Consider the following 24,079-nt stretch of genomic DNA (forward strand, 5'->3'; position numbering starts at 1 on the left):
GGAATAGTGTCAGGATAAGCATGGGTTTGATGGTTTGTAATTGAGTCAAGAATTCATTTAACAGCTTATAATAAAAACGGTTGATCCTTTGGATCAAGTAGCTGAGTCTTCTTTTTTTTTTTCTTGAGTTTGTTGGTAAGCAACCTCTTATTTGTATTGTGCCATTAACTTTTTGTGGCCCCTGTGTATATATTATTTGACAAATTGGATACCAATTGTTATCCATACTTGAATTCAAGAATTAAATTCAACCAACTGCCATCCTGTCTAGCAGTCATAAAGTTGATTATATAAGGAGCCCATAATATTCTTCATCTACGTAAAGTTAACTTCTTTCTTAAACATCATGGCAAAATCTTTTCACGTGTTGTTGCTGATACTGGCATTACATGTTCTTAAATCTGCTTTGGCCAATAAGTTTTCTTCGTTGAGCCTTGCTGATGAGTGCTCTCTTTTGTTCCAATTCAAAGAGAGCATGTCTATTGCAAACTCTTCATCCTCTCATCCTCATGCTTATCCAAAGGTCGCGTCATGGAACTTCAACGTATCAGACGGTGCAACAAACTGCTGCTTATGGAATGGCGTTGAGTGCAGGTTCGGTCATGTGATCAGGCTCGACTTGAGCAGTAGCTTTCTCTCTGGTCCCATCTCCTCCAACAACAGTCTCTTGAACCTCATTCACCTCCACACACTAAACCTTGCAGATAACGATTTCCGTTATTCTAAAATTCCATCTGGAATAGGACGACTCTCGCAGTTAGAAGCTCTGAACCTGTCACATTCTTTCTTCAGTGGGGAGGTCACAAAACACATCTCACACCTCAGGAATTTGGTTTCCTTGGATCTAACTGGAAACGCCCAGTTAAAGCTGCAATGTTCTGACTTCCAAAATCTAGTTCGAAATTCAAGTGAGACTCTAAGAGAACTCTTTCTCTCAGGGGTCAACATTGATTCTGAAATACCATGTAACTTGGTAAATTCCTCTTTGTTAACATCACTGGTTATGAGATACTGTGGGCTTGGTGGTGATTTCCCAACAGGTATATTTAACCAGCTTACTGGCTATATACCAGATTCAATCCAGAATCTCACACACTTGAACATCTTGAATATAAGATTTTGCGCTTTCACGGGGACTCTACCTGCATCTGTAAGCAACCTGACACGGCTTACGGTTCTGGATCTTGCTGGTAATAAGTTCACAGGTAGCATTCCCTCTTTAGAATGCTTTCAAAACCTCACACATTTGTCCCTCTCCGAAAATAAGTTTGATAGATGGAAGCTGCCTGATTGGTTGGGTAAGCTAAAGAAGATCACTTGTTTGTATCTTATTCATATCAATCTGTATGGTGATATTCCATCATCATTTTTCAATCTGACCCAAGTTAAGGACTTATACCTTTCCAGTAATCAGTTGAATGGACAACTTCCAAGCTCATTGTTGAATTTCCAAAATCTAGAATCATTTAATTTTAACGATAACAACATCACAGTGGAGTTTCAGCTTTTTCTTTCTCTTAAGAAACTTAAATATCTGGATCCAAGTGGAAATAGTATCTCACTTCCAGTCATAGATAGCGATACAAATGAAAATCAACCCAGGTTCGTTGGTTTATGGTTGGCTTCCTGTAACTTGAAAGTCTTTCCTGAATTTCTGTGGTTTCAAGATCAACTTTGGTATTTGGGCCTTGATAACAATAATATCAAGGGACTGATACCTGGATGGATCGAGAACATTAGCAAGGAAACACTGATTGAACTTTCGCTGACTCATAATCTCCTAACGGGTTTTGAACAACACTCACCGGTTGTTCCTTGGGTTAATTTACAAATATTGGATTTGGGTCATAACATGCTGACTAGAGAAATTCCACCTTTCATAGGTGATTTACTGTCTCTCCGGTTGCTAAATTTGTCGTTCAACAACATTACCGGCTCAGTTCCCCAATGCTTGGAGAAATTAAGCAATTCTTTGGTAGTCTTGAATCTAAGAAGCAACAGTTTGCAAGGAACCATTTTCCAGCATATTCAGCAATGAAAGTAAGCTTGAAATGATTGATTTAAGTGAAAATAAGTTGGAGGGGCAAGTACCAAGATCATTGGAGAACTGTAAATTACTCCAAATCCTTGATCTTGGAAATAACTTCATAGTTGACATGTTCCCCTTTTGGTTGGGTGCACTCGCAGAGCTACAGGTTCTCATTCTTAGGTTCAACAAATTTCACGGTAATATAAGAATACCAAGTAAAATCAAAATAAACTTCCCAAAATTGCGCATCATTGACCTCTCATACAATTCATTTTCCGGTGATTTGCCACATCAATATTTCCTTGAGTGGTCAGCAATGAAGGAGACCGAGGTGAATGCAAAATACATGTCATCAAACGTCAATGCAGGGAACATATGGAGAACCTATGGGTTATCGATTCAGATAACTAACAAAGGTGTGAATATGGAGTATGAGAAGATTATAAACACCTTTGTTGCAGTTGATCTCTCGAGTAACATGTTTAGAGGGAAGATTCCAGAGGACATAAACACCCTCATTGGTCTCAAGTTGCTCAACCTATCTAATAATGAACTTTATGGTTTCATCCCATCATCCATGCGGAATCTCATACATCTTGAAGCACTCGATCTTTCTAGTAACAACCTCTCTGGAATGATTCCACAAGACTTGATACAACTGAATTTCCTTGAGTTCTTAAATGTATCCAACAACAACCTCACTGGACCCATACCACAAGGTAAACAGTTTAATACCTTTTTGAGCAATTCTTTCATTGGAAATCAGGCATTATGTGGGCACCCTTTAACCATGAACTGTGGGGATTCAAAAGCATCAAAGCCTCCAAAAGTTTCAGTAGAAGAAGATACCGAGTCTGACTTCCCAAATGGTATTGATTGGGTTGTTATATTTATCGGTGTTCTAAGTGGGCTAGTGATTGGATTGGTTTGTGGTAATTATCTAACCGGCCACAAGGTATTGCAGACTATGAAATGTTTGGAGGAGTGCCATAGAGGTGGTGATAAGAAGATAATATATATGTTGTGATATATATGTTGCATAATATTTTTGTGATAAGTTATTTTTGCTTATTAAGTTATGTGTGTGTATCGGATGTTATAGAACTACTAAATAATTTTAGAACTCCAAACAAACAATAAGGAGGTTTCGTTTAAATATATTTAACATAAGGTTTGGATCAAATACAAATTAAATTAACGTGCTAATTGTGAGAATCAAGTAGTGTAATTATATATAAACATAGTGGCGGTGATTTGGTTCATGGTGGCGGTTATGGAGTCAAAAGTGGAACTTGGCTATGATGGCTTGTTGGGGGCGTTTGATTCTTGGTGGACTAATATCCGATCGATTTTGTCGACCAAAAACAAGAATGAAAGCACCAAATTGATAGAGACCGTTTGAGAGAATCAATCTCCCGATAGGTCCGTAGAGCTGGTTAGGCTTCAAGAACAAAAAAGAAGAGAAACCAGATTTGAAACAATTTTCTTATTATCTTTCTTATTCTTTTCTTAAACAAAGATTATAATATATAACCAAGACATTAAAGTAGGAAAATATAAACAATAAGTAAACATAATCAAAGTATAATAAGGAACCAAATAAAAGATACACTTAATTAACACATATTAAACTTATGCTATAAACGTTGGTTATTAGTCTTTTGTATTTACTTATGCCATAAATGTTGTATCTTAGTACTAGTTTGTTGGTTTGTTTCATTGTATATTGTATGTTTAGGCCTTAGGCCATGTAATCAAAGCCCATGAAATGCACCTTCTTTTAAAGTCATGCCTATTTGGGTTTTCTAAATAATAAACCTTTTATACATAACCCAAAAATGATGATATGATGTCATAATCATCGTACTCGGTAAATCTAATCACTAGCAAAGCTATGGTAGAGTCTGTGTAGGGTAAGATGTAAACAACCTTACCACAACCCTGTAGGTAGGGCTGTCACTTTTACCCGAAACCCGAAACCCAACCCGAAAAAACACGTACCCGAACCCGAACTAACCCGACCCGAAAAACCCGAACCCGAGAAAATGCTAACCCAAACCTGAACCGAAGTAATTCGGGCTGGTTTTCGAGTTTGATTTATAAGTTTCGGGTCAACCCGAATAAACTTTTAATTTTGAAATTAAATATACTTTTAGGTATAATTGGCTTAGTCTTAGCCACTAACATTATCAGAATCTGGTCCTAATCGATTATTGTCATTACAACTATTAAAGATCGATTGTTTATTGTAAATTTATGTTTTCCGTTTATTACTGATAGCAACCAAATCACGCCCGATTGAAAACGATTATGGTTCCCGTTAATTTTACTCTTCTTTTGGATTGTTTTATCAAGTTATGCTGGTTTTTATTTGATTATTTGTTAACGAGCAAAGAATAATTGTTGTTTTAATTTTAGCATTATAGTTTTTTTTATTTTTTTTTGTTTTTTTTTGTTTCTCGGATACTCGAAACCCGATTAACCCAACCGAAAAAACCCGAACCCGAAAAACCCGTGAGAGATATGGGTTGGGTTTCGGGTCAAGATTTAAAACTTTGAAACCCGAATAACCCGACCCGAAAAACCCGAAACCCGAAAAATGAACCCGAAGAACACCCCTACCTGTAGGAATAGAGATGCTATTTCCGGTGAGACCCCGTAAAAATAGTAGTTTTTCATCAAGCCTTGCATCAAATTCTGAGACTCAAACTTGCACCAGTTTGTTGGTAGTAAAGTAGTGGCCAGTGGGTCTGTTTCTCCAATAAGTTAATGGACCATTATCTCCATTTAATAGGTCTAAGTAATGAGTAGCTCCATCATGCGTTATTGTTGGCAGTGGTTTCTCTTCGTCTATATATGTTTCGTTCGTTTAGAAAAATACACATCGATCAATTTGCGTGCAAGTGTTTTGTGTACTAATCATATATTTTATTACCTCCAACACTGATCAACAAATCCCATTTTCAAGTTTAAGTATAATAAATATATATTCATCATCTACATAAACATCTGATCATTCTTAAACAGCATGACAAATTTTGTTCATGTGTTTATGTTGATACTGGTACTACGTGTATGCAAATCTGCTTTAGCCAATAACCTTTTTTTCATTGAGCCTTGCTGATGATGAGTGCTCTCTGTTATTCCAATTCAAAAACAACATGTCTATTGGCAATCATTCAAAGGTTGCTTCATGGAACCTCAACGGATCTGATGGTACAAGAAATTGTTGCTTATGGGATGGGGTTGAGTGCAGGTTCGGTCATGTGATCAGACTTGACTTGAGCAACAGCTTTCTCTATGACCCCATCTCCTCCAACAGCAGTCTCAACCACATTCACCTACGTACACTAAACCTTGCTGATAACGATTTCCGTTCCTCTCAAATTCCAACTGGAATAGGACGGCTCTCGCATTTAGCAAACCTGAATCTGTCACATTCTCACTTCAGTGGGGAGGTCCTAAAACCAATCTCACAGCTCAGGAATTTGGTCTCCTTGGAACTCTCAAGAAACGATGGGTTAAAGCTACAAAGTTCTGAATTCCAAAATCTAGTTCAAAACGCAAGTGAGACTCTACAGACTCTGGAATCTTCCCTCTAAACATGTTACTTGAGAGATCAACCACAACAAAGGTGTTTATAATCTTTTCATAATCCATCATTACACCTTTGTTAGTTATTGGGATCGAGAAATACATATATCTTGCGTTTGCATTGGCCTCCTTCATTGCTGACCACTCCCGAAAATACTGATTTGGCAAATCACCAGAAAATGAGTTGTATGACAGGTCAATGATGTGCAATTTAGGGAAGTTGAGTTTGATTTTACGTGGCCTTCTTATAATACCATGAAATTTGTTGAATCTGAGAATGAGAACATGTAGCTCTGAAAGTGTTCCCAACCAGAAGGGGAACATGTCCGCTATTAAGTTATCTCCAATATCCAGGATCTGGAGTGATTCACAGTTCTCCAATGATATCTTATATGTATATCACCATTTCCATTGCACTCATTACCTCAAACACAGCGGCTACAACTTTCAATTCATTATGAAAAAGGTTCACCATCTTCGTTTTCTGAATCTTAGGACAAACCACTTGTAATACCTTGTCGTTAGATAATCCCCGTAAATCAATCCTATCACCAGCCCACTTACAACACCGATAAGTATAACAATCCAATCAATTCCATTTGGGAAGTTGGAGTTGGTGTCTTCTCCCAATGAACTGTTGGAGGCTTTGATGCTTTTGAATCCCCACATTTAATCGATAAAGGGTATCCACACACAGAACCACGGGTTGTTGGTATGGATCCAGTGAGGTTGTTGTTCAATACATCTAAGACTTCAAGGAAATTCAGTTGTACCAAGTCTTGTGGTATTTAAGCAATTGAAGACCACTAAGGGTACTAATAGACTCTGGAGTCTTCCCTCTAAACATGTTACTTGAGAGATCAACCACAACAAAGGTGTTTATAATCTCAACATAAATGTTGCTTTTGCATTAGTCTCCTTCATTGCTGACCACTCCCGAAAATACTGATTTGGCAAATCACCAGAAAATGAGTTGTATGACAGGTCAATGATGTGCAATTTTGGAAAGTTGACTTTAATATTACCTGGTATTCTAATAATACCATGAAATTTGTTGAACCTGAGAATGAGAACCTCTAGCTCTGAATGTGTTCCCAACCAGAATGGGAACATGTCTTCTATTAAGTTATCTCCAAGATCCAGGATCTCGAGTGATTCACATTTCACCAATGATCTAGGTAATGGCCCCTCCAATTTATTTTCACTTAAATCAATCATCTGAAGCCTACTTTTATTGATGAATATGTTGGGAATGGTTCCTTGCAAAGTGTTTCTGCTAAGATTCAGGATCATGAGTGATTCACATTTCTCTAATGATCTAGGTAGTGGCCCCTCCAGTTTGTTTTCACTTAAATCAATAATCTCAAGCATACTTTCATTACTAGTGAATATGTTGGGAATGGTTCCTTGCAAACTGTTTCTTCTCAGATTCAACACTACTAAGGAATTGCTTAATTTATCCAAACATGGAGGAATCGAGCCAGTAATGTTGTTGAACGAGAGCTCAAGATACCGGAGAGACACTAACTCACATATGGAAGGTGGGATTTCTCCGGTCAGCATGTTGTGACTCAGGTCCAGTATTTGTAAACTAAACCAAGGAACAACTGGTGAATGTTGCTCAAAACCCACTAGCAGATTATGAGTAAGGGAAATTCCTCTCAGTGTTTCCTTGCTAATGTTCCACATCCATCCGGGTATCAGGCCCTCAATTTTATTGTTATCAAGGTACAGAGACTCCAGTTGTTGTTGAAACCGCAGAAATTCAGGAAGACTTTCAAGTTGCAGGATGACAAGTATAATTCTGTGAACTTGGGTTGATTTTCATTTGTATGGTTATCTATTACTGAATGTGTAATATTGTTTTTGTAGAGGTAGGGTATCAAAAAAGACCCAAATACCCTTAAGTACTACCCGCGGGTCATAGAGAACCCTCTTATAAACCACCCACGGGACACTTGGGCCACCCGCATGTTACGAGTAAGGAGGAACGTTCTCATAACACACGCGGAAGCATCCTGGCGTCCTCAAAAGTCATCCGCAAGACAGGACGTATGTCCGCACAAATAACTGGAGGACAGTACCAGTAGGACAACTGTCACCATTCAAATACTTTCTAGAAGAAAGGCTCATGATTCTTACTTGGGGAATACGTGACATACTAACCAATGAACAAAGGACACCTGGCCAGGTTGTTATAACCGTGCACATGGTCAGGGTGCGATCCATCCTATCAGCCGGTGACACGTGTCCAGGTTGTTATACCCATGCACATGGGACGTATAGCCCAACCTATCACAAGAAGACACGTGGCCAGGTTGTTATAGCCGTGCACATGGTCAGGGTGCGATCCATCCTATCAGCTGGTGACACGTGTCCAGGTTGTTATACCCATGCACATGGGACGTATAGCCCAACCTATCGCAAGAAGACACGTGACTAGGCGGTTATCAAAGATTTTCTAGAAGAGGACAGTTGCCCCAATCATCTTCCATCATCCTTCGGCTATAAATACCTTGTCAAACGATATGAGGTATGGATTCATTCACTCATATATATTCTGACTACAGTTAGTCTTTATACATCAGTACTTTCTTCATTACGAACGTTACTGATTCTCACGCTGGAGAGTGGTTACAGGAAGACCCCCCCTCTTGTCCTTCCTGTAACGAGACTCACGGTGTCTGTTTCGCAGGTTCCGGTCACTGGACTTTAGGAAGCCTTACTCATATCGTGGTAGTAATTATCGTATTGTACCCTATGGACTCACTGGATCCAGGACCCATACCCGGGGAGTGGATCTGTGTTTCTTCAGTTTCCACCTAGATCCAAAACGCTAAGTTTCTTAAGAGAAAGAAAAAGGTAAAAGTCCACTGTGACGTTGTTATCAAATATAAGAAATTCTACTAGATTTTGTAAATTCAACAATGAGCTCGGAAGTTGTCCTTCTAACTGATTGCTGGAAAGATCTAACCATCCAATTTCGGTCGGATTGAAAAATGATGATGGGATTTCACCATACAGATTGACATCAGCAAGATCTAAATGAGTGATCTTATTCAGCTTACCAAACCAATCAGGCAGCTGCCATCTATCAAAACTATTCTCGTAGAGGGACAAATATGTGAGATTTGACAAGCCTTCTAAAGAAGGAAGGCTACCTGTGAACTTATTACCAAAAAAATCCAGAACTGTGAGCTGTGTCAGGTTGCTCACAGATGCTGGTAGAGTCCCCGTGAAAGTGCAGTCACCTAAATTCAAGTAGTTCAAGTCGAGATTCCCAATTAAAGCTGGTAAGGATCCTTGAAATTTTGTTTTAGCCACACTGTAATATTCCAGTTCACTATTACCATGTAACTCAGGGATATAGTGATACGATCCTATAATTAAAATACTATTATTATTATTACTATTTTTATTTAAGTTTATCTATTATTTAGTTTCCTTATTATAGTCAAATTATGATTCCTTATTGTTTATTTTTTTCTATTTTTATGTCTTTTGTTTTCCTAAATATTGTAATCTCGTTTAAGAAAAAGAATAAGAAAGAATTATTATTTAGGTCTATTATCTCTTCTTCTCTTTTGTTCTTGGGAGATTGACGGTTGTCTCGAATAAACCGTAACAATTGGTGCTTTCATTGATCCTTAGCTTATATGGCTTTGGAAGAACTCTTGGGGGAGTATCCACGATTGCCTCTTTTTACTGGATCTAATCCCGCCCAATGGATCTCTCAAGCCGAGCAATATTTTCTCTTTTACGCAATTTTTGGCGACGAGCGGTTTCCCTATGTTGTTGAATCCTTTGCTGATGAACCATTTTGTTGGTTCAATGGTTGGCTTCGGAGTTCAGACTTCCTCACATGGGATGATTTCACTACAGCAATGCTTACTCAATTTCACACTAATTCCGTCAATGCAATTGCCAAGTCTGATCATGAAACCATTGTTAAGAAGGAAGTTACTCAAGGATTGGGCGATATGACCTTAGGTGAGCATGCAACTGGTAAATATAAGCAGCAAAGTGGTAATTTGATGGTTAATAAATATGCCAATCAAATTTACAACAATACAATTAGTTTGTTGCCACCGACACTGTTAAAAGGTGCAATAAGGCGACCTGTGTTACGCCCCTTGTGGTGGTTCGTTGACATTGGCCCGAATAACACTGGAAGACTAAAATGGCAGCCACCGTGGTGCTACGTTGAGACCGCCCCACTTGTCGTTGTACGACTCGAGTGGCGACCGCCATGGCAACGACATTCCGTCCTTGAGGACAAGGACGTTTTCAACGGGTCGGGAATTGATACGATCCTATAATTAAAATACTATTATTATTATTATTATTATTATTTAGTTTTGTTATTATAGTCAAATTATGATTCCTTATTGTTTATCTTTTTCTATTTTTATGTCTTTTGTTTTCCTATATATTGTAATCTCGTTTAAGAAAAAGAATAAGAAAGAATTATTATTTGGGTCTATTATCTCTTCTTCTCTTTTGTTCTTAGGAGATTGACGGTTGTCTCGAATAAACCGTAACATATAGCCAGTAAGGTTGGGGTTACTATACACATCAAGAACTTGCAGTTTTGGCAAATTAAATATACCTGTTGGGAATTCATCACCAAACCCGCATTCACTCATATCCAGTGATGTTAACAAAGAGGCATTTACCAAGTTGTCAGGTAGTTCAGAATGAATGTTGACCCCTGAGAGAAAGAGTTCTCTTACAGTCTCACTTGAATTTTGAACTAGATTTTGGAAGTCAGAACTATGCAGCTTTAACCCATCGTTTATTGAGATATCCAAGGAAGCCAAATTCATGAGCTGTGAGATTTGTTTTGGGACCTCTCCACTGAAGACAGAGTATGACAGATTCAGATATGCTAACCGCGAGAGTCGTCCTATTCCAGATGGAATTCTAGACGAACAAAAATCGTTATCTGCAAGATTCAGTGTATGAAGGTGAATGAGGTTGAGGAGACTGTTGTTGGAGGAGATGGGGCCATAGAGAAGGCTGCTGCTCAAGTCAAGTCCGATCACATGACCGAACCGGCACTCAACCCCTTCCCATATGCAGCAACTTCTGGCACCATCTGATGTGTTGAGGCTCCATGAAGCAACCTTTGGATAAGCATGAGGATCGGAGGATGCAGACTTGTTAATAGACATGTTTTCTTTGAATTGGAGTAACAGAGAGCAGTCATCAGCAAGGCTTAATGAAGAAGATTTATTGGCCAAGGCAGAATTAAGTGCATGTAGTACAAGGATCAAAATAAACACATGAACATATTTTTCCATGATGTTTATAATTTAACTTGAGTTTATGAATATGAAAAATATATGTTCGTTATATAACCAACTTTTATGAAAAGTCAGGATGGCAATTGGTTGGACTTAAGACTGGTTTTGATATTCCAAGTTGCATCTTATCCGGTAATAGTATGTATGGATGGCGTTCAGATATCTGGTTATTCAACAATTAAATACAGGGACCACAAGAAACTTTCTAACACAAAAACCGGAATTTGAATGTTCAAACACTACTAAAACTGTGTATTTGTGACCATAATTTTATTCGCAAATAGCCTTTTGTGGCGTTTTACGATCGAAATTGCATTGAAAAAAATGAACCTGAATCTGATATAGCTAACTGGTGATTTTTTTGTGATTGGTTTTAGCAACTCATATTTTGGTCGCAACTGTTGCAACCGATTTGTGATGGCATTTAATGACCTATCTACGGTCCCTCCGCTTTCACTGACAGTATTAGTGAATTGAGACAAATTATTTTATAATCATTCTATAATTCTATTTAGCTTAATTAGCGTTTCAATAGATAATGAATATTTTCACAATAGAAATTATATTAAAACTTAGGTAGTTTATACAGTTAAAAACTGTTAAACATAATTGTTGTATAATGATTTTCTTCCTTCACGTAACCTTTTTGATTTCCTTTTATTTTACGTAGGCTTTGGTGATATAAGACCAAAGACCAAAGGTAGGACTCCTTATTACAAGTTAACATCATGTTTAGGTGGTATAGTAATAAAAACAAACAAAAATCTTGATTTATGTATCTTCTTTTTTATTTTTTAATGTTTATTGTGGATGAAAATGCATAATAATTTATTTTTCATATATGATACATGAAGAATATTAATGGTCTTGCTTAATATGGAAAAATGCACAAAAAAAATACAGAGAAAGACCGAAGGTCTTGGTCTACTCTACGTGGAAAATATGACCAATGATGTAGGATTTGTGTCTTTTACTATATGAATTGAGTTGTATTCATCACATACCCAACATCTTCCAAGGAGTACTATTCGTTGGTTTAGAGATTTGTGTCTTTTAGTTATTGGTTTAGAGACTTGGTCTACGTGAAAAATATGACCATTTTCTTCTTAAATTAAAAATTAAGTGCCAAAAATTAGGATACATGTTAACCTAATAAAACCCATCACGATTCATTAAAACATGTGATTAGGATACGTTATAATTTGCAAAGACGAAGACTGTATTACTGCAATAATAAACATGTGATATCAGCTCCAATCGATTCAAAAGAAGACCCGGGATATTAAAATTGGACACGCTATTTTTTTTCTTTAAACTAATAATTAATATAATTTTGAATATTTGAACTTCAAATATTAAAAGCTAATAAAAGATACATTTAAAATCAAAACTAAAAATACCAGTATTATTAGTCATTAATCATACGTAGAAATCAAATATATTTGTTATTAACCATATGTTAAAAATAAATAAATAGTCATCGGTAGATTTGTTTTAATGGTTACGGTTAAGTAATTATAGTTATTTTGATTGTTTTTGTCATTTTGGTGCGGTTCGGTTTTTCGGTTCTTAATAATATACAAAACCGAACCAAAACCAATATTTCGGTTTTTGCTAAAGTTCAAAACCGAACCGTCGGTTTCTAATTTGGTTTGGTTTTTTCAGTTCGGTTTATTTGGGTTGTTCGGTTCGATTCGTTTTTACGGTTTTATGCACACCCATAGTTTATGTGTTTAATCTTTTTTATATCAGAAATGGTACATATATACATTTTGAATTTTCTCGATAACTGTATCTTGTATGGTTTATGTATTTTTATATACTTATATCTATACTATATAGGGATCTCTTAATTTTTATTAGCTATCAAACTTGTTGCTTTTAGTACAAACTATAATGCATAAAATTAAGATATTTTATGGTCAATTTTGCCTTTTGACAAGTTTGTCTTATTTTAGCAAAAGCAAAATCATGTTATGGTTGATTTGTAATTTATTCAACAATAATTATATGTTTGGTCCTTTAACTTTAATCACATTTTGTTAATTTATATAATAGTTACATATATACCCCTTATTTAAACAAACTTCCCCAACGACTTTTAAACGTTTATAACTTTTTCACACACTGTTATTTTTAAAAAACATTATACATAAAAACAAAGACTTTATTCTTTTTAATTTGAGTAGGATATTTCTATACTTTTTTCATTTTAAAAACTTAATGTGTTACGTGATTACCATTAAAGACCGGAAAAAAATCGGACGGGTTCGACCGTTCGGGTCATGAGTCTAAAAGGTTAAGGTTGGAATGAGTCGATGTAAAAAAAGTTAATTTGGTTTGGTTCGGGATGGGTTTGGGTTGAATGTTAGGGGTCAAGTTATAACGAATTTCAGGCAAGAACAGTGTTAATCGGAACGGGTTGCGGGTCAAGACGAGTTCAATGTAGCGTTACGTGTGCACCGACACCTGATTGCGCGTGCACAGTCGTTGTGTGGCGTGCTTACTAACACCGATTAAGATTCCAATGTCACAATACGAGCATACTATCTTCGGTTTACGCACGTACTATTGTGAAGTCACGCACCTACAGAAACGGTAACATTGATTATGTTGGAATTAATTACCGAACCGTCCTTAATTATATGTGGCTTGCGGTACAAAGAAGAGGTCTTTTAGTGCAAGTAAAGTTAGTTAAGGATAAGAGATAATTATCAAGTTTGAATTAATTATCTGAATTAATTGTTTTTAGCAATCCTAGTTATAGTCTAACACGTATTGGTTAGGTTATAAATACCGAGTTATGGTATTGATTGTAATCTAAGTTTTTGAGTTATTTTTCTTGGATTAATAAAAGCATTCGAGAGTTATTCCAAAAATCACGTTCGTTTATTTCTGTTAATATCAATTCACCTAAGTGAGATTACACATTTGGTGTCATGTCTGCGTACATACTCTGCCGCATCGCGTGGGCACTCGGCTAGTAATGATTCAATATAAAAGGAGTTGATGTAGTGTAATCGATTATTTTGAAAGTTACGTAGACTTGATTTTTAAATATGTATCGGCAATCATCAATACATGTCCTAACCAACTATCATTGCACAATGCATCTATAGTTTAAATAGAGCGTTCATATTTTAGCATAGGACGTTATGTTTAAACATGCATTTAGTTGTTTTTTTATCAATGGTGTTGGGCCTATTAGTAAACGCAGCGTCTTTAAAACAAACACCAATGAGTTAAAATGCATTTAAGTTTAAGTCTTCTAGTATTAAAAAGAAAAAAAAAAGGTTTTTATACAAGTAGTTGATTTCTAAACAAGGTGTTTATTTTTTATTTGTAATAGTTGTATAAATTAATTTCTAATCTTGCCTAACTTCTAGGCTTTTTTTTTTTTTTTTTTTCTAAATACTAAATACAAGAATGTCTATTTCTAAAATTAAGAGGTGGTTGGGATTTCTTATTTATAAGGAAATTTTTAAAAAAAATCCTTTAATGGTGAGAGATTCCAAATTTGTCTCACAAAAATCATTTTTCCATATTTGACCATCTTCTAATGCATTGTCGGCGATGTGTTAGGTAGTCCCATCGACGAGTTAGCTAACACATAGTCATCGATGTGTTAGACCTCTAAACACATAGTCAAATATGTGTTAGCTATCTAAACATAGGGTTAAAGATGTGTTTAGTCTTTTGTTTGTTTTTTTAATATTATATTATCATAACTAGTTTACTTATATTTGGTTTTCTTTTATAACACTTAATATATGATGGATCTTGCGAGAAGTGATATTACAGGGAGAAGTGCGAGAAGTGAAGGTATAACTCCATTAATCCTTAATTTCACTCTATTTCATATGATGTTCCATACATATATGTAGGTTGGTTGTATTTATGTCTTAATTACACATTCAAACCTACATACAAACATATAAATGTACCGAGCCACATTCAAACCTATATACCTACACACATACAAACATACATACACATATACAAACATACGTATCTACACACATACATATGCACCTACACATAAGAAAGAGAGTGAAATTAGGGATTAATGGAGTTACATCTTCACTTCTTGCTGTAAAAAAACTTCTGAATTGATCCAAAACATATATATATATATATATATATATATATATAAGTTTTATATAATTTCGAATGTACTGTTAAGACATGTCTTTCTATCTACGGACCTACACAAACTTACTCAAAACCGAGCGGTGTTAAATTAATATCGAAATGTTCAATAAAATTTGACTCGACATGGATTAATTTTTTTATGTCAACATGTAGATAAAGAAACACGTCTCAACGGTAAATTCGAAATTATATAAATTTTATATATTAAAAGTTTGAAAGAAACCAAATATAAGTAAAACTAGTATTAAAAAAACAAACAAAATGCTAAACACTTCTTTAACCCTATGTTTGGATAGCTAACACATCTTTGACTATGTGTTTGGAGGCTTAACACATCGTCGACTATGTGGTTGGAGGCATAACACATCGTTGACTATGTGTTAGCTAACTCGTCGACGGGAATACTTAAACACATCGCCGATGATGCGTTAGAAAAGGGATAAATATGGAAAAACGATATTGAGTGGACAAATTTGGAATCTCTCACCATATATAGATTACTTTGGGAATTTTCTCTTATTTTTACCTCCTTAAGATTAGGGGTGTTCTTCGGGTTCGTTTTTCGGGTTTCGGGTTTTTCGGGTCGGGTTCTTCGGGTTTCAAAGTTTTAAATCTTGACCCGAAACCCAGCCCAAATCTCTTACAGATTTTTCGGGTTCGGGTCATTCGGGTTCGGGTTTTTTCGGGTTGGGTTAATCGGGTTTCGAGTATCCGAGAAGCAAAACAAAAAACACAAATAAAACTAAAAAACTACAATGTTAAAATTAAAACAACATATTATTCTTTGCTCGTAAGCAAATAATCAAATAATAAACCAACATTATTTGATAAAACAATCCAAAAGAAGAGTAAAACTAACTCGAACCATAATCATCTTCAATCGGGCGTGATTTGGTTTTTAGATTACGATTGCTATTAGTAATAAATAGAAAACATAAATTAACAATAAACAATCGATCTTTAATAGTTGTAATGATAACAATCGATTGGGACCAGATTCCGATAACGTTAGTGGCTAAGACTAAACCTATTATACCTAAAAATATAAATAATTTCAAAACTAAAAGTTTATTCGGGTTGACCCAAAACTTATAAATCAAACCCGAGAACCAACCCTAATTACTTCGCTTCGGGTTCGGGTTAGTCTTTTCTCAGGTTCGGGTTTTTTGGGTCGGTTTAGTTCGGGTTCGGGTACGTGTTTTTTCGGGTTGGGTTTCGGGTTTCGCACTACTAGAAAACTTGGCAATTGCGACCAAAATTTGCGACCGAAAAACAGATGGTGGCAAAATTATTGACCGAAATCATAGTGGTTGCAAAATAAACAAACAAAACATATTCGGTTGAAAAACGGTCGCAAACTCTGTGACCGCCTTTTGTTTTGGTAGCAACAATCACTAAAACTAATTAATTAAAATTATTAAATTATAAAAAACGGTCTCACAATGAAAAACGCGGTCGCAAACATTACGACCGTTCTAGACGTCGCAACAGTAAAATAAAAAGAAGATAATACTTTTTATTCTTCTTAAAAGAAATCTCGCCGTCAATTCCCCCAATTTCTACTTACCCTTTCAAAAACCCTAACCACCGTTTCTCATTCTCAGTCCATATGCCCTCCGTTATCGCTTCCGCCTCTTCCCGTCGACATCAACCGTGTTCTTCGAACAATGTCCGTCGCAGACCGCCATCACCGTTCGCCAATCTTCGCCATCACCGTCGTAACAGTATCTGAACGAAGCTCGACCATCAACGAAGCTTCGCCATCAACAGTGTTCATCGTCGATCCTCGACATCACCGTTCGCCATCAACGAAGCCTCTCTTCTCATCCCGTCGATGACATCGCCGCCGTTCCACAGATCTTCGTTCAACTTAAAACTAATCGTTGTTAAGCATTCCTCCTATTTCAGCTAGACTCTAGAGGGCTCGCCGGTCCGGTAAATCGACTGATCGGAATTTCTACTTATACGTCTTGTAACAGCTTATTTCATGAAATTAGGTCTAACTTTGCTTATTTTTGTTTCAATTTCATGAAATTAGTTCCTGTTTTGCTTATATTTGTTTCAGTTTCATGAAATTAGGTCTGGTTTTGCTGATTTTGTTTCAATTTCATGAAATTAGGTTTGGTTTTGCTTAATTTTGTTTCAGTTTAATCAAATCAGGTCTGGCTTTGCTTAATTATGTTTTTATTTCGTGAAATTAGGTCTTGTTTTGCTTACTTTTGTTTCAATTTCATGAAATCGGGCCAAGTTTTGCTTAATTATGTTTCAATTTCATCAAATTAGGTGTTGCAGATGTTCTTGTTGTGTATTCCTTTCTTATTATCCATACAAAATCGGTCCGTAATTCCTTTCTTATTATCCGTCTGTTTCGATTCAGCCGTGATTATGAGTTCCTGGTCCGGTTTATTATAATCGATGCATCCCTCTGGTCAATAACAAAACCCTAGGTAGAACAAAATTGATGCAATTGTAGGATTAGGGTTTGTGTGATTGAATTGTAACTTAGCATCTAATCATCAAACTGGATTTTAACGATTGTTTGAGCTATTGCAGTTTTATATGCTGTGAAATTGTATAAATAGGTTTAAATCAAAGGTTAGGTTTATAATCATTGAATCTTTGTATCATCTTGTTGGAACTGTGATGAGCAAAAAATACAGCGAGTTGTAACCTGGTGCTAGATACTAAGATGGAAATGACTAGGCGCATAATCTTGAATCATCTTGTTTGTTATGAGTTAAGCTTGATAGTCAATCCCTTCTCAAAATAGTCTTAGATCAAGTTTATACTTCTTATGTTGCATTTTGATTTTAAGTTGGTAAATATTTCTGCTTCTATGTATATTGTTTACATGGCAGGAATCGTGTGTCAGAAGCACGTATTGGAAGCCTTTCGTTAGACCCTGCAAGATGGGGAGGTAGTTACACTTCACTCAAGATTGTGTGTTGCTAACACCAGTTTATATGCATTGAACTTACAAGATGGGGAGGTAGTTACACTTCATTCAAGAATGTGTATTGCTAACACCAGTTTATATGCATTGAACTTACAAGATGGGGAGGTAATTATCATTTATTAGGCAGTGATTTTAAGTTGTTAAATGTTAAAGGTTCGTGATAGAATTTCTTTTGTTAATTTGTAGGATATAAGATATGTTTATTGGAATCAGTTTCATTCTCCATTGGTGTTGAGATGGTCTTTGTGACTTCTTTTAACTCTTTATGGTTCTGTGTTTTCCGTGAGTTCGAGACAGGTCGACAGTAGTTTCTTTTGTTTACCATTTTTTGTTGGTAGGGTCAGGTCTTGCTGAGCTTTTCGCTCTGGTTTGCAAGTGTTTAAGCCACTTGTCACATTTGGGTTATTAATAATTACATCTTCTTTTGTTGGTAGGGTGATCAGTTCTAGTTTCCTCTGCTTTTTGAGTGTTTGTGCGTTGTCATCATCGTCGGCTTTTGGAACCACAGGTATGGTGTTATATTTGCTGTTATTTTGTTAATCGATCAGCCGTCAGTTTGTTGGTTGTTTGGCATTTAGGATTGTGTATATGAGCACAATGTACTCTTAATATTGGTTTTTATTTGTTTTTATTTTGATTTGGTGCGTTAGGATTTAGGGCCTATAGACAGAGTTGTAAAGTTTATTAAAATGTGGGGTTTTTGTGGGGTTTTTGTGTATAATAAAGTCATCATCATTCTGGTTGAAGTTTGTTGTGCTCAGATTGCATATAAACAGTTAGGTATGTCTAATTGAAACACTTTTGTTTCAGTGTTTTTACTGCTTTTGCCCTTTATATTCAGTGGATTCTTTGTTGGTTTGAGTTTTTGTTGTGTACTTTGTAAATTGTTGGCTAAATGTCCTGTTAGTTTTTTTTGGTTGTTTGTGGAGTATATATGTGGGTAAAGTATTAGAAGTTAAGCTGCCAGATTTTCTAACAAGATGAGTGGTACTACAAGTCTACAATTGTGAGACCTTAAATAACTATTGGTTTTATGTTTGTTTACACTTGTTTCTATATATATCCATTTAATTTTTTTGGCTGATTACAATTTAGTTTACTTTTAATAACTTTTTAGGTCCCGCACATTGTTTAGATTACTTTTATGTTTAAATTGGTTTTTGCTTATGTATGTCGCTCATCTATGTCCAGTTGGTGCCATTTGTTCGTTTACGTTTATCAACCGTTTGTTTTTATACTATTAACGAACAAACATAAACGAAAAAGGACATGCTCATTTTTTTAACGAACGAACATACACAAGAAAAAAGAAAACCTTTTTAGTTTAGTTGTTAGTGTTTGATCACTTGATCGGCTAAATTAAGTAAACGAACACGGACATTCTCTGTTCATGCTTGTACAATTCGTTTACAACCCTAAATCTGTGATCTAGCCCCTGGTTTTATCCCAGAAAAATAATAATAAACATCACGAATTGTTTTTATAAAAGGTTTGGTGTGTAACCGGTCAAGAGAAGTCTCGTCTTTCAGTCTTTGACCAGTGCATATTGAGTTGCAGAAAAAATGGAATTCAGTACCTCACATGCAAACAAGATGGTTGAGTCACTCAAATTTATGGCTTCTCAGGTTACTTTATAATCATTAATTTAGTATTGTTTTAATGTTTGTTATTAACTTAACCATCTATTTGGATTGATGATTTGGTCTTTGCATTCTTTATATGTGTGTAGGTTGCGTTTAGGACCAAGGTTTACGATCCAAACATTAACAACACCGGTATCATATTTTATTAGATAAGGAACAATGGAGTACAACGCTAGCATTCTTCAAGGTTTGATCTATGGTTCCATTTCATCATTTGTGTAATATTTTAAACCCCTTATTGAGTTAATAGGTATGTGTTTGGCAGGTATCACTTTCCATCTTCAAAGACCCAAATATATCCGAATGACTAGTTGGTGTCAAAAGTTGCTCATGTAACTGGATATAGAAGAATGGTAGGAATAACAATTTTTTTGTTTGCTTATAGACGTTGAATAACATTTTGTTTATATTGAATGCCTATAATAGAAACTTTAGTTTTATTTGTGTATATGATTGTGTATGTGAGTGTGTATAAATATAATTTGTAGTGCTTTTTGTCAGAATATTTTGACAGGTTGCGACCAATAAGTAATTGGAATAAAAAGAGGTCGCAAATATTAGCCAGTGGTCGCAATAGGGGTGGCAAAGTATCTGACTGCAGCAGTGGTTACTGCAACGGAAAAAGTTGTCGCAAGATTTGCGACTGCAACTCTGGTCGCAAGATTTGCGACTGCAGCAGTAGTCGCAAAATTTGCGACCGCTGCAGAGGTAGCAATGTTTGCGATGTCAACGTCGGTCACAATGTGATAGCCGTCGCAAACTGGTCGCAACAGAGCAGTTGCGACCTGTGTTTTCTGACCACGTTTTTAGTCGCAAAACGGTTGCAAAAGGGTAATTGCGACTGTTTTGCGACCAAAACGGATAGTCGCAAATGCCTCAATTTCTAGTAGTGTCGGGTAAAAGTGACAGCCCTACTTAAGATGAAGAGAGTAGTCACCTAAGGGCAGTAAAACTACATTGTCATTGACTAATCATGTACTGTCACATCATTTTACCCTCAACTATCTTGAACTATTTTAAGAGCTAGCAATTATGCATTCAAACTACCATAAAGAATTTTATTGTTTAGTTTAAAAACTAAAGCAATAAATTTTAAAAAAATATATATAAATAAGAACTTTCATTAATAAAAATAAAATTTACAAACTAAAAAAATAAGAAACAACAAATAAGAAAATAAAAATACTACTCGTCGTCGAGGTAAGTTAACTTGTTATCTTTCTAAACAAAATTAAACTAAAAGCATTTAGTTAGTTATCTTTCTTAACTAAAACTAATTATAAACAAAGATAACTTTTAAACCAGGTTATAATATCTTATTTATTTGTGCAACCATCTTATCATTAAACGTTAAGTATATTATTAACTTTATTACAATAAAGAAAATTAAACTCCAAAAAATATATATAAATATTATAAACGAATAACGTAAAGTAATCGATCTTTTAGCTTGCGGAAATATGTAATTAGTGATCTTAGGAAGGAAAATATATAAATGTCCCAACAAATTTTACATTTGGTGGTGTTGCCGAGAATAAAGCATTGTCCGTGACACCACCAATTCTTCACGTATCCAGCATCGTCATCTTCCAAACCGCTGCTCGATTCATCGACCACCACCCAGTAGTACATCCAAACACCGATAAGTATAACAATCCAATCAATTCCATTTGGGAAGTCAGGCTCAGTATCTTCTTCCAATGAAACTTTTGGATGCTTTGATGCTTTTGAATCTCCACAATTAATGGATAAAGGATATCCACATAACGCCCGATTTCCCATGAAAGAATTGTTTGAAAAGGTATAGAACTGTTTACCTTGTGGTATTGCTCCAGTGAAGTTGTTGTTCGATACATCTAAGACAAGGAAATTCAGTTGTACCAAGTCTTGTGGTATTGTACCGGAGAGCTTGTTATTAGAAAGATCCAATGATTCAAGACGTATGAGATTCCTCATGGATGGTGGGATGACGCCACACAACTCATTATTAGAAAGATTAAGCAACTGAAGACCACCGAGGGTGTTGATAGACTCTGGAATCTCCCCTGTAAACATGTTACTTGAGAGATCAATTGCAAAGAAAGTGTTAATAATCTTCACATATTCCATCATTACACCTTTGTTAGTCATTTGGATCGAGAAATACATATATGCTGCGTTTGCATTAGTCTCCTTCATTGCTGACCACTCCTGGGAATACTGATTTGGCAAATCACCAGAAAATGAGTTGTATGACAGGTCAATGATGTGCAATTTTGGAAAGTTGACTTTTATATTACTTGGTATTCTAATAATTCCATGAAATTTGTTATATCTGAGAATGAGAACCTGTAGATCTGAAAGTGCTCCCAACCAGAAGGGGAACATGTCCTCTATTAAGTTACGTCCAAGATCCAGGATCTGGAGTGATTCACAGTTCTCCAATGATCTTGGTAACGGCCCCTCTAATTTTATTTTACTTAAATCAATCATCTGAAGCTTGCTTTTATTGATGAATATGTTGGGAATGGTTCCTTGCAAAGTGTTTCTTCTAAGATCCAGGATCTCGAGTGATTCACAATTCTCCAATGATCTAGGTAATGGCCCCTTCAGTTTGTTTTCACTTAAATCAATCATCTGAAGCTTATTTTCATTACTAGTGAATATGTTGGGAATTGTTCCTTGCAAACCGTTGCTTCTAAGATTCAACACTAACAAATCAGAATTGATTAATTTCTCCAAACACGTAGGAACCGAGCCAGTAATTTGTTGAATGACAGATCAAGCGACCAAAGATTCAACAAGTTACATATGGATGGTGGAATTTCTCCAGTCAACATGTTGTAACTTAGTACAAGTGACTGTAAACCAACCTGAGGAACAACATGTTGCTCAAAACCCACTAGGAAATTTTGAGCAAGCAAAAGATCATTCAATGTTCCCTTGCTAACTTCCAAATCCATCCTGGTATCAGACCCTCAATTTTATTGTTATCAAGGTTCAATACCTCCAGTTGATGTTGGAACCACAGAAATTTAGAAAAGACTTTCAAATTACAAGATGCCAACCATAAGTATATGAACTTTGGTTGAGTTTCATTTGCGTGGTTATCTATGTCTGACAGTGTGATATTGTTTCCACTTAGATACAAAAGTTTCTTAAGAGAAAGAAAAAGATAAAAGTCACTGTGACTTTGTAATCAAACAAATAAAATAATGAGTAAAGTGCCATTTTCGTCCTTATGGTTTAACAAATAATGCGAGTTTAGTCCAAAAAGTTTATTTTTTGCTTATGAACCCTCCACGTTTACAAGTTTCTGCCAAGTACATCCAAATCACTAACACCGTTAAATTTTATCGTTAAGTCAGGGGTATACATGTCTTTTCACTCTTTATTTATTATAATACTTATTTCAGGGAACTGCAGATTTCGTCCTTCTAGTTTGTCCAAATCTGCAGTTTTAGTTCAGTAGTTTCAAATTTGCAATTTTCTTTCATATGGTTTTCTTTCACTTGCAGTTATTCTCTAATCTAGTTAAGTCTGGTCGTTAACCAATTTGTGTGCCCCTCACGTGACGATCAGTTTTGCCGTTTTTCTCCCCAAATAAACCTCAGTCCTAATTCGCAACCCCCTCACGTGAAGGGTTGGGGTGTATTTGGAGAAAAAGGAACAAAACTGCCCCTCACGTGAAGGGTACGCTGATGGGTTTTATGACCGGACTTAACGAGATTATGGAATTCGAGTTTAATTGCAAGTGAAATAAAACCATATAGGGAAGAAAATTGCAAATTTGAAACTATTGGACTAAAACTGCAGATTTGGACAAACCAAAGGGACAAAAATTGCAGTTTACTGAAACAAGTATTATAATAAAGAAAGAGTGAAAATACATGTCTACCCCTGACTTCACGATAAAATTTAACGAGGTTAGTGATTTGGATGTAATTGGCAGGAACTGGGAAACGTGGAGGGTCCATATGTAAAAAAAAACTTTTTGGACTAAATTCGCATTATTTACCAAACCATAAGAATGAAAATGGCACCTTACTCTAAAAGAGTTTTATAATTCTAGTTTTTGGAAATTCTGAAATGAGCTTGGAAGTTGTCCTTCTAACTGATTGAGGGAAATTATTAAATATTCAACTTGGGTCAGATTAAAAAATGATGACGGAATCTGACCATACAGGTTGACATCATCAAGATTTAAGAAAGTGATCTTCTTTAGCCTACCAAGCCAATCAGGCAACATCCATCAATCAAAATTATTTCCAGAGAGGGACAAATATGTGAGGTTTGAAAAGCTTTCTAAAGAGGGAAGGCTACCTGTGAACTCATTATCAGAAAGATCAAGAACTATAAGGTGTGTTAAATTCGTAAGTGAGGATGGTAATTAACTAATCATGCCGTTACGTTTGAGGTT

General features: G+C 35.8%; 1 protein-coding gene and 3 pseudogenes across 1 annotated transcript; 1 reads left to right on the forward strand and 3 right to left on the reverse strand.

Moving 5' to 3' along the window:
• The first annotated feature begins 228 nt into the window (after window positions 1-228).
• LOC143577895 (receptor-like protein 6) lies at window positions 229-3,295 on the forward strand (annotated as a pseudogene).
• A 2,214-nt stretch (window positions 3,296-5,509) lies between these two features.
• Window positions 5,510-5,947, reverse strand: LOC143577900 (receptor-like protein 43). Its single transcript, XM_077061619.1, has one exon. The coding sequence runs from the start codon at window positions 5,945-5,947 to the stop codon at window positions 5,510-5,512; it is 438 nt and encodes a 145-aa protein (XP_076917734.1).
• A 65-nt stretch (window positions 5,948-6,012) lies between these two features.
• Window positions 6,013-11,247, reverse strand: LOC143577901 (receptor-like protein 7; annotated as a pseudogene).
• Window positions 11,248-20,237: 8,990 nt separating this feature from the next.
• LOC143577902 (receptor like protein 24-like) lies at window positions 20,238-24,061 on the reverse strand (annotated as a pseudogene).
• Window positions 24,062-24,079: the final 18 nt, after the last annotated feature.

Source organism: Bidens hawaiensis, unplaced genomic scaffold, assembly GCF_021521415.1.
Source record: "Bidens hawaiensis isolate Kalapana, Puna unplaced genomic scaffold, B.hawaiensis_p1.1 tig00028894_1, whole genome shotgun sequence".
Lineage (NCBI taxonomy): Eukaryota > Viridiplantae > Streptophyta > Magnoliopsida > Asterales > Asteraceae > Bidens > Bidens hawaiensis.